This window comes from Mobula birostris, chromosome 17 (assembly GCF_030028105.1).
Source record: "Mobula birostris isolate sMobBir1 chromosome 17, sMobBir1.hap1, whole genome shotgun sequence".
Taxonomy (NCBI): Eukaryota; Metazoa; Chordata; class Chondrichthyes; order Myliobatiformes; family Myliobatidae; genus Mobula; species Mobula birostris.
This window is the reverse complement of record NC_092386.1, coordinates 42131272-42143543: the sequence shown is the minus strand read 5'-3', so window position 1 is coordinate 42143543 and position 12272 is coordinate 42131272. Positions and strand designations below refer to the sequence as shown.

Below are 12272 nucleotides of genomic sequence, written 5' to 3'. Positions count from 1 at the left end.
ACTTTTCCTTCGCTACATCGACGACTGCATTGGCGCTGCTTCCTGCACGCATGCAGAACTCGTTGACTTTATTAACTTTGCCTCCAACTTTCACCCTGCCCTCAAGTTTATCTGCTCCATTTCCGACACCTCCCTCTCCTTTCTAGATCTTTCTGTCTCTATCTCTGGAGACAGCTTATCTACTAATGTCTACTATAAGCCTACTGACTCTCACAGCTACCTGGACTATTCCTCTTCTCACCCTGTCTCTTGCAAAAATGCCACCCCCTTTTCGCAATTCCTCCGTCTCCACCGCATCTGCTCTCAGGATGAGGCTTTTCATTCCAGGACGAGGGAGATGTCCTCCTTTTTTAAAGAAAGAGGCTTCCCTTCCTCCACCATCAACTCTGCTCTCAAACGCATCTCCCCCATTTCACGTACATCTGCTCTCCATCCTCCCGCCACCCCACTAGGAATAGGGTTCCCCTGGTCCTCACCTACCACCCCACCAGCCTCTGGGTTCAACATATTACTCTCTGTAACTTCCGCCACCTCCAACGGGATCCCACCACTAAGCACATCTTTCCCTCCCCCCCCCCCCGCTTTCCACAGGGATTGCTCCCTACGCGACTCCCTTGTCCATTCGTCCCCCCCATCCCTCCCCCCTGATCTCCCTCCTGACACTTATCCGTGTAAGCGGAACAAGTGCTACACATGCCCTTACACTTCCTCCCTTACCACCATTCAGGGCCCCAAACAGTCCTTCCAGGTGAGGCGACACTTCACCTGTGAGTCGGCTGGGGTGATATACAGCGTCTGGTGCTCCCGATGTGGCCTTCTATGTATTGGTGAGACCCGATGCAGACTGGGAGATCGTTTTGTACTGTAGCCGCCAACCTGATGGCATGAACATTGACTTCTCTAACTTACGCTAATGCCCCACCTCCCCCTCGTACCCCATCCGTTATTTATATACACACATTCTTTCTCTCACTCTCCTTTTTCTCCCTCTGTCCCTCTGACTATACCCCTTGCCCATCCTCTGGGCTTGCCCCCCCCCCCGGCTTTCCTTCTCCCTGGGCCTCCTGTCCCATGATCCTCTCATACCCCTTTTGTCAATCACCTTTCCAGCTCTTGGCTCCATCCCTCCCCCTCCTGTCTTCTCCTATCATTTTGGATCTCTCCCTCCCCCTCCCACTTTCAAATCTCTTACTAGCTGTTTCTTCAGTTAGTCCTGACGAAGGGTCTCAGCCTGAAACGTCAACTGTACCTCTTCCTAGGGATGCTGCCTGGCCTGCTGCGTTCACCAGCAACTTTGATGTGTGTTGCTTGAATTTCCAGCATCTGCAGAATTCCTAGTGTTTGCGTTTTTAAAATAACACTGTCAGATTCCTTTGTGTAACGCTGCCCAGGTCAAGAATAGAAAGTTGAATTTCTTGCATGTATCTTCATAATCTTGACCTAAGGAAATGATGCTTAGAAGAGCACACATCAATACCAGCAGAATTCTTGGAGCTCCTGAGGACTGTTGACATGCAACTTAAGAATCAACAGATCTGTGCCGACCAGGTGGCCGAGCTGAACTATTCCCATTTGCCTGCATTTGACCTATGTTTCTTTAAAACTCAGTGTTGTTTCAGTAACTGCTCTACCACTCCCTGTATATATGTAAAACAACAATGGGAAAACACTGCAACAATGAAAAGAAATTTTTGATTAAATAATCAGTAAGTGGTAATGATTTTACTAAACAGTTGTGCTGAGAGCAGTAGGGCGTGATACCATGCTGGCAACCGGTACTCCAGGTTCCTGATATATACGCATGTGGCGTGGATGATACTTAGTTCTCTTAATAGCCAGGCATTGTTGATTTTAATGTCTTGTCCTATTTATCTAAAATGTACTACCTCCTCCTATTTCTGGATTAATTTCTTTTCTCCCAGCAGGAAAGAGATATCCTCATTTGTCAGAAGAATAAATTAAGCGATGAATATCTTCTGTTTCATTAAGTAGAGAGGCTAGTGGCTAGGTCAGCTAATTAATCAAAATGCAGGCATCACTTTCTTTTTCGCAGACAGTGATGACAAATAGAGGTCACATCAGTTCAAGTAGGGCTTTTAATAAAACACCAGTAACTTGGTACCTTTCTATTGTAGGACAATGATAGAAAGGAGAGTCAAAGAATGTAATTAAGTTAACATAAATTAATTTTCCATAAATAGCTTTGAGTAGAAAATAAACAGATTTACATACACAGGAACATCTGTGGTTTCTTAGTTTTGATTGTCAGACTGGATTCTAATTTTACAACTTTTATTGAAGTCATCGACCAAAAGAAAATAATTTTAAATGGTGAAACACTGCTTGTCATTTGTTTAAACAGATGTCTAACAAGTCTAGATATTGCAGAGAGAATAACACTGATGGTGGCAAGGTACGCTCCATTTCTACGGTGAGCATTGCAGTCAACACCACAGGCAGCACAGTGGATGACACCACATTCCAGGATTTCCATGTTATGCATGGGTAGTTCTTAACAGAGAAGATCTGCCCCATGGATTTTATACCTGCAGTAGATGGAAAATGTTTCCATGTTTTTAAAAATTGAGGGCACAATGTCAATTGGCAGCATTTCAGCCAAAATTCACATTTTCACTTCAAAGTGAAATATTTGTCATCTCTTAATTGGCTGCATGCTCACTTCACTGTAAATCTCAGCTGACACTTATTTAACTTTCCCATCTTTTAGCCAGAGGTTTGTCTATTAGAATACTGGAGCCATGTATAATATCATACCAGGAAATCTGACCAATTTTAGCAGATCTTCCTTTTTCCCAGAGCACAGTATGAAGTATTCTCATTTACAGTAGAATAATACAGTAGAAGCCAAGAAACCAAAGTCAAGAAATTGCTTTACTGTAATAACAACATTGTTGGTCATCCTAATGCTGATGTAAAGAACATAGCAGAGTATAGGATCTTCGATATGCCGACATTTTAACCTACTCAAAGGTCAATCTAACCCTTCCCTCCTACATAGCCCTCTATTTTTCTATCATCTATGCACTGTACCTATTTAAGAGTTTCCTGAAAGACCTTAATGTACCTGCCTCTGCCACCATGCCTGGCAGGGGTTTCCATGTGTGTCCATCGTTCTATATAAAGAACTAACCTCTGACGCATTCCCCCACCCCCCATACTTCACTCCAAACACCCTAAAATTATGCCCCTTTGTGTTAGCCATTTCCACCCTGGAAAAAAGTCTCAGGCTGTCCACTCAATCTATGCCTCTTATCATCTTATACACCTCTATCAAGTTACTTCTCATCCTCCTCGTCTCCAAAGGAAAAAATCCCTCGTCAACTATGTCCTTCAGTCCAGGCACCATCCTGATAAATCTCCTCTGCACCCTCTGTAAAGCTTCCATATCCTTCCTAAAATGAGACCAGGACTGAACACAATATTCCAAGTGTGTTCTAACCAGGGTTTCATAGAGCTGCAGCATAACCTCCGCAGTTCTTGAACTCAATCCCCCCGACTAATGAAGCCTAACTCACCATATACTTTCTTAACAACCCTATCAACTAGTGCTGCAACTTCACAGGATCTTTTGACATGGACCCCAAAATCCTTCTGTTCTTGCACAATGCCAAGAATCCTGCCGTTAACCCTGTTCACTTCACACTTCTCTCGATTGAACCCCACCTACCACTTCTCAGCCCTATCAATGTCCTGTTGCAACCTACAATAACCCTTCACACTATCCACAACTCCACCAACATTTGTGTCATCTTCAAACTTATGAACCACCTTTCCACTTCCTATCCAAGGCATTTATAAAAATCATAAAGAAGAGGGTCCCAGAACAGATAGTCATGGTCATAGTCATACTTTATTGATCCCGGGGGAAATTGGTTTTCATTACAGTTGCACCATAAATAATAAATACTAATAGAAATAGTAATAGTAATACTACTATTAGTAAATAGTAAATAGTAATAGTCATGGAAATAATAAATAGTAATAGAATAGTAATAGAAAAATAGTAATAAATAGTTAAATAGTAATATGTAAATTATGCCAGTAAATTATGAAATAAGTCCAGGACCAGCCTATCAGCTCAGGGCGTCTGACCCTCCAAGTGAGGAGTTGTAAAGTTTGATGGCCACAGGCAGGAATGACTTCCTATGACGCTCTGTGCTGCATCTCAGAGGGATGAGTCTCTGGCTGAATGTACTCCTGTGCCCACCCAGTACATTATGTAGTGGATGGGAGACATTGACCAAGATGGCATGCAACTTAGACAGCATCCTCTTTTCAGACACCACCGTGAGAGAGTCCAGTTCCATCCCCACAAGACCTCTGCAGAACACCACTGGTCACTGACCTCCAGGCAGAATGCTCTCCATATACTATCACCCTCTGCCTTCTATGGGCAAGCCAATTCTGTACCCACACAGTCAAGTTTCCTTGGATTCCATGCCTCCTGTCTTTGTGAATGAGCCTATCATGGGGAACCTTATCAAAAGCTTTACTAAAATCCATATACACCACATTACTCTTCTACCTTCATCTGTTTGATTTGTCACTTCCTTAAGGAATTCAATCAGTTTCGTGAGGCATGACGTGTCCCTCACAAAGCCATGCTGAGTATCCCTAATCAGACCATGCTTCTCCAAATACTCGAAAATCCTAAAATACCTCTCCAATAACTTGCCCACCACTGAAGCTCACTGTTCTTCACTTCCCAGGGTTATCCCTAATCCCTTTTTTGAACAAAGAAATAACATTTGCCACTCTACGATCATCTGGTACTACTCCGGTGACCAGTGAGGATACAAAGATCATTGCCAAGGTTGCAGCAATTTCTTTTCTGTAGTAACCTGTGATATATCTCATCTGGCTCTGGGACTTATCTATCCTAATGTTTTTCAAAAGTTCCAGTGCATCTCCTTTCTTAACATGAACATGTCCAAGCATATCAGCCTGTTTGACACTGTCCCCACAATTGTTAACATCCCTCTCACTGGTGAATACTGAAGGTATGTATTCGTTAGGGACCTCTGACGCCAGGCAGATGTTTCCTGTACTATCTCTGATTGGTCCAACCCTTACTCTGGCCAGGCTCCTGTTCTTCACATATGTGTAGAACATATTGGCATGTTCCTCAATCCTACTTGCCCAAGGCATTCTCATAGTCCTTCTTGCTCTCCTAAATCCATTCTTCGCTCCTTCCTGGTTTCATTGTAACTTTCTAGAGCCCTGCCTGATCCTTGCTTCCTAAATCTTAAGTGAGATCATACCTTCCTCTTAACCAGATGTCTCACATCTCTTGTCAACCTTAGTTCCTTCACTTTACCGTCCTTTCTCTGCCTATCTAGAACCCCCAGCAAGTCCTCCCAAAACAAACCCCATATTTCTGTGGTACATTTCCCCGAGTAAATTTGTCCCCAACTTATGCTCCCCTGTTCCTGCCCAATAGCAGCATAATTCCACCTTGATATCAGGGAAATTGTAGACCTCCATGACAACAACTCTGTTATTTTGCCCCTTACCTGTTCCTCAGTGTCTCTGTTGCTATGGGGGGGAGGGTGGTCTATAGAATTCTCCCCATAGCTGGGGGGGGGTGTGGTCTATAGAATACTCCCCATAGTGAGATTGCTCCCTTCTGCTTTTCTGACTTTGACCCACATCGACTGAATCAGAAGACAATCCCTCTATGATGTCCCTCCTTTCTGCAGCTGTGTACCATGCCTGGTTAGCAATGCTACTCCCCTAATCTTTTACCTCCATCCCTGTTCCTTTCATCTCCTAAAACTTGTAATTTCTTGTCATGTTCATCAGACAGTATAGTTGGATTTCCTAGTGGGTCAGTTTCAGTGGACACAATGCTATTGAGCGATTGCAAGTTTTTGTTGTTGCTGACACTTGGTTTGATAGCTGTGACCTCAGCTGAAAAGGGACCTACTATAGCTGAAACAGCACTGTTGTGAGTATTGCAACTTAACAAATGGATACTGCAACGATCACTGTTTACTGCTTCCCTGTGCTGTGCATGACGTGTGCATCATAAGTTATTTTATTAACTTATTTATGGTAATATATTGGCTTATGTGCTGCGTGTGATATATGTTTTGTGGGTGTGCCGCGGTCCGGAGGTATGTTGTTTCATTTGGCTGTATATGTGTACTATTAATAATAATACATTTGAACCTGCATGTGAACTTGAACTAATTTGATTGGGTGAGAGTGTGCTCCTGGGTGTGCGGTCAGGAGGACGTGCATAGTTGGGTGCATAACAAGCTCTGGTAGTAGACATGTTCTTGCTGCGAAGGAGGGGTGCAGAGAAAACCTGCAGGGCTGTAGGAAGGCTCTCCTGACAAGGAGATCGCCGGGAAGTCTCTGCAGGCAGTAACACTGCGTGTGTGAGTTCAGTCAGTGAGTGCTTGCACTTCACGGAAGCCTGCAGTGCAGACAGATCCCAGCACCCACTGCGCCTGTTTCTGCGGGATAAAGGAAGAGCAGATGAACTCTGATCTCCATAACTATATAGTTTGTGTGATCTTATTGAACGCTGAGATGTGACAGAAATCAACAATAGCAGACTGGAAGGTTACCAAGTCCAGGAAACTGTGAGTGACTGTGGTCTTGACTTGCAAGGTCAAAGTAATCCAAGAAACATCAGGATAAAGAATGCAAAGCAACACACACAAAATGGTGGAGGTAAAGAATACAATGTTGTTTGAGTGCTAGAACATGGGACATAGAGCAGTATAGGACAACACGAAACCTTTAGCCAATGATGTTATGCCAACCTATATAAACCTACTCCATGGCCCTTCCCTCCTACATATTCCATAACTCTCCATCTTTCTTATATACTTGTGCCTATCCAAGAGTCTCTTAAATGTCCCTATTGCATCAGCCTCTACCACCATCGCTGGCAGTGCGTTGCAGACACATACCACTCTCTATGTAATAACCCTACCTCTGACATCTCCCCTAAACCTTTCCCTACTCATCCTAAACTGACGTCCTTCGGTAGTGACCATTGCCACCCTGGCAAAAAGGTACTGTCTGTCCGTTCTGCATGTGCATTTCATAATCTTATACGTACATCTCTCGCAAGTCCTCACTTAGCCTGTTTCAATCCAAGGAGAAAAGTCCTAGCTTGCTCAAGCTTTCCTCACAAGATATTTTCTCTAATCTTCACAGCATCCTCATACCCTGTCTAGAGCTCCTACATTCTTCCTGTAATGATGTGACCTGAACTGATCACAGAAGTGTGGTGTGACTCGAGTTTTATAGAGCTGCAACTTAATCAAGATACTCTTGAACTCAATCCCCTGACTAATGAAGGCCAACACACATTAATCCTTCTCAACCACCCTATCAATCTGCACGGCAACATTGAGGGATCCATGGACTTGGACCCTAAGATCCCCTTGTTCCTACACAGTGCCAAGTGTCCTGCCTTTAACCTTGTACTCCATCTTCAAGTTCAATCTTCCAAAGTGTATCAATTCACACTTTTCTGGATTGAACCCCATTTACTAAAATCCATACACACCACATCCACCGCTCTGTCTTCATCAACTTGTTTTGTTAAATCCTCGGAAAACTCACTCAGGCTCCTGAGGCATAACAGCCCCCCACAAAAGTGTTGGCTCTTTAGATAGCATTTTCCTAGGGGACAAAGAGTTATTAAAACCTTCCTTGTTAATGACTAAATAAATACTGTCAAATTTGATAAGAGTGAGGTTGAAAATTAGTATTGTGATGCATTTTGGATGTTGCTGTATTGTTGATTTCACATGGGGAGTTCTGATGCCAGAGAAAAGGCTTCAGCACAAGTGAAAATCCTAATAATGTCAGGAGTCAAATTTGCTGATAGCTTTCAAGACACCCAGGAATGTTCACAATTTTGTTATACTAGTAGTTAACCCAATTAACCTGATTTTCATTTGCATAACACTGTTTCTTCTGTGGAGGTATTTCAAGGCAAAAAGGTTTGTGTCAGGGGGTTTTCAGTTCAATTTTAGGAAGTAAATACTTTTGCACTTGATGTTAGGCAAAGATGGTTTCTGTTTTTTCAAGGTGATCTTGATAATGTCAGTTTTACAAAAGGACAAATGGAAAGGTAGTAGTGGAGAACTGGTGGGTGATGGTGTGGGTCATATGGTCGGACAATCCTAGGGGGATGGGGAGACTCAGGGATTAGATATGATGAGCAGAAAGTTTGATTAGGAGAATCTCTTCTCAATAGTACAATATTACCAACACAACTTAGTCTTGGTCCTATACTACAAGTCTGTACTGGTTTAGCCCACCCATTCTTAAATTTGAACAATTTCCTGAATAAAACTAATGATTTGAGTGCAACTCCCATTTTACCAACATCTGGGATGAGTTCAGGAGGTATGGAACCACTAAATTCTTGCCTTTTGTATATTTAATTCCTTTTTTTTCAAACAATTGACCATTTAATTTTGCTCCTTTACAGGTACTTACTGTATCTTCAAATTAAAAGGGATATATTTCATGGACGCCTGCTTTGCTCTTTATCAGATGCTGCGTCTTTGGGTGCATATACTCTACAAGGTAGGTGTAACAGTAGTACCCAGTTTAACTCAAAATTGGGATTAAATTTCAATGGTAAGAAACTATTTACAAACAAAGCATCAAATCTGTATTAAAACTGATCAGTTATTCCAAAATAAAATTGATCAGTTAATTGATTATTTTTTTCACAATAACAACATTTTTGTTCATTCATCCAGTACTGGTGTGACTAGAATTGAATGCAATATTCCAGATGCAGCCTAACTATAATTTTATAAAGCTGCAACATACTGTAACTGCCTGCTCTTGAACTCAGTTCCTTGACTAATAAAGGCGAGCTTGCTATATGCCTTCTTTACCACCATATCAACCTGTGTAGCCACTTGCAGGGAGTTGTGAACTTGCATTCCAAGGTCTCTCTGTACTTCAACACTGTGATGGGTCTTGCCATCAACCGTATACTATCCTTTGACATTTAATCTCTCAAAATGCAACACCTCATATTTGTGTGAGTTAAATGACATTTGCTGTTTCTCTGCCCAGATCTGTAATTGACCTATATCTCACTGTATTCTTTTGCCTTCCTCTACACTATCCACAGCACTACCAATCTTTGTATTGTTTGTGAATTTATTAAGCCATCCATCCATCTACATTTTCATCAAGGTCCCATTAACCACTGCCCTTGTCTTTTATTGGCAAACTAATTCTGAATCTAAATGCCCATTTCACCATGGATCCCATGTATCTTAATCTTGCAGATGAGCCTTCCATGAGGCGCCTTGTCGAACACTGTACTAAAATCCATGTGGTTGATGTCCACAGATTTATTTTCATCATTTACTTTTGTCGCCTCCTTGAAAAGCCTCAAGTAAGTTAGTGAGACATGACTGACCCCAATTAGGCCATCATTTTTCAAATGCTGTCTCCATGGCTCCTCTCCAGTAGCTTTTTTTTTTACCACTGACATAACCCACCGACCTGTTGTTTCCAGGATTATCCATGCTTCTCTTTTTGAATAATGGAACAACATTCGGTACTCACTTGTCCTACGGCACTCCACCTTAATGATACTGCTTTGGTTTATGTGAGCGTATGGAGTACAGGATATGCAGTGAAGGATGGTGGTGAGTGAACAAAGTGAGGTTTGGTTTCCTGGAAATTTCAGAACAATGGAAATTCTGGAAAGGATAAAAGATGGAGATTAGATGCTCTTCACATGGGAGATGGTAACTAAAATCTTGGATGATGATGAGTCATCCAATCAAAATGCTACCTGACTCGTTTACATTTCCATTAACCTCACTAGTCATTGTATTGATTACAATATAATCTTAATGACTGGTCTGTAGGAATAGACCAGTCATTAAGATTATAAGAGCGTGTAGTATGATGGTAAATGATAGGGTGCACATGCAACCCAAAAGCTATGGATGAACCAGGAGATTTGTAGTCTGTTGAGGGCTAGATCTTCGGCATTCAAGAGTGGTGATCCAGAACTCTACAAGATGTCCAGGTACAACTTGCGGAAGCCTATTTTAAAAGCGATTCTGATTGAGGTTAGAGACAGAATCGGATGCACATCGGCTCTGGCAGGGCTTGCAGGCCATTACCTCCTACAAGGCGAAAGATAACGTCATAAGTGGGAGTGGTGCTTCACTCCCAGGTGAGCTCATCGCCTTTTATGCACACTTTGAAAGGGAGAATAAAACTAGACCTGTGCGAATCCATGCAGCATCTGGTGACCCTGTGATCTCTGTATCGGAGGCCGTCGTCAGAACATCTTTCAAGAGGGTGTACACTCACAAGGGGTCAGGCCCTGTTGCTGTCCCTGGTAGGGCATTGAAAACTTGTGCTAACCAACTGGTCGGAGTGTTCATGGACACCTTCAATCTCTCACTGCCATAATCAGAATTTCCCACCTGCTTCAAAAGGGTGACAATCATACCAGTGCCCAAGAAGAGCAGAGTGAGCTGCCTCAATGTCTATCATCCAGTTGCACTCACATCTACTGTGATGCAGTACTTTGAGAGATTGGTCATGGCCAGGATCAACTCCTCCCTAAGCAAGGAACTAGTCCTGCTGCAATTTGCTTATCACAACAATAGGTCTGCAGTAGGTACAATCTCACTGCTGTCCACTCAACCTTAGATCACCTGCACAATAGTAATAGCTGCTGGTTATTGATTACAGCTCAGCCTTCAACACAACCGTACCCTCAATTCCAATCAACAAGCTCCAAAGCCTCTGTGCATTCCTCTGCAACTGGGACCTTGCCTGCTTCATCAGGAGACCACAGGCAGTGCAGATTGGAAATAAATTCTCTTCCTCACTGACAATCAGCACTCGTACACCTCAAGTATATGTGCTGAGCCCACCGCTCAAATTGCATCTATAAATTTGCCGATCACACAACTATTGTTGGCAGAATTTCAGATGGTGATGAGGAGGCGTACAGGAGGAGATAAATCAGGTAGTTGAGTGTTATCAAAGCAACAACCTTGCACTCAACTTCAGTCAGACCAAGGAACTAGCTGTGGACTTCGGGAAGGGGAAGTCGAGGGATCACACACCAGTCCTCATTGAGGGATCAGCTTCAAGTTCCTGGGTTTCAGCATCTTCGAATATCTATCCTGGGTCCAACACATTGGTGCAATTGCAAAGAAGGCACGACAGCACCTATATTTTTCATAAGCAGTTTGAGGAGAATTGGGGTGTCACCAAAGACAGGTGAAGGGCATTCTAACTGGTTGCATCACCATCTGATATGGAGTGGTCACTGCACAGGATCAGAAGGTTGTAAGTTTCAGCCAGCTCCATCATGGGCACGAGCCTCCCCAGCATATAGGAAGCCTTCAAAAGGAGATGCCACAAGAAGGCAGCATTCATCATTAAGGACCCCCATCACCCGGGCATGCCCTCTTCGCATTTCTACCATCAAGGAGAAAGTACAGGAGCCGGAAGACACACACACAACATTCCCCTCCGCCAATAGATTTCTGAATGGACAATGAACCCATGAATGCTACCTCACTGGTTTTTGCTAGTGTTTTGTTTTTTGCATTACTTACTTATTTTTTATATATACAGTATTCCTTACTGTAATTTAATTTTTTTATTACTATGTATTTCAATGGACAGCTGCTGCAAAACAAAAAAATTTCACAACGTGTCGGTGTGATATTAATTCTGATTCTGATACTTCAAAATATCTAATTAATGAAAGCTGTCCAATGATCCTTAGGGATCAAATGCTTTGTTAATTTGTAGTTATGAAATGAGCATAGTTTTATTGAAAAACAAAATACATTCAAAAAATCAGTATCATTAGTAATTGAAATCCAGTTTACTTCAGTGGCTGTATACTCACTTTGTTGTTATGCATGTTTCTGCCTTTGCAGCTGAGCTTGGTGATTATGAGCCAGATGAGCACCCAGATGGTTACGTTAGCGAAATCAAACTGTTTCCTAAACAAACACAGAAGCTGGAAAGAAAGATGGCAGAGATTCATAAAAATGAACTAAGGTATTTTTTAAAACTTAGATTGGATTCATTTATTCATCACATGTACATTGAAAGCTAGAGTGAAATGCACTATTTGCACTGACAGTTGATACAATCTAAGGATGTGTTGGGGGCAGCCTGTAACCGTCACCACCTATAGTGCCGCCAACATAGCATGCCCACGGTGTTCAGTAGGACGACATGCAGCCAACATACTGTAGTTCTTT

General features: G+C 42.5%; 1 protein-coding gene across 1 annotated transcript in view; it reads left to right on the top strand.

Moving 5' to 3' along the window:
- Positions 1-12272, top strand: part of frmd3 (FERM domain containing 3) — a 168889-nt gene that overhangs the window by 105584 nt on the left and 51033 nt on the right. Inside the window, exons 5-6 of the mRNA XM_072281086.1 lie at positions 8483-8580; positions 11943-12066. Of these exons, the coding sequence (XP_072137187.1) occupies positions 8483-8580; positions 11943-12066 (222 nt within the window). The remainder of the gene's footprint in view (positions 1-8482; positions 8581-11942; positions 12067-12272) is intronic.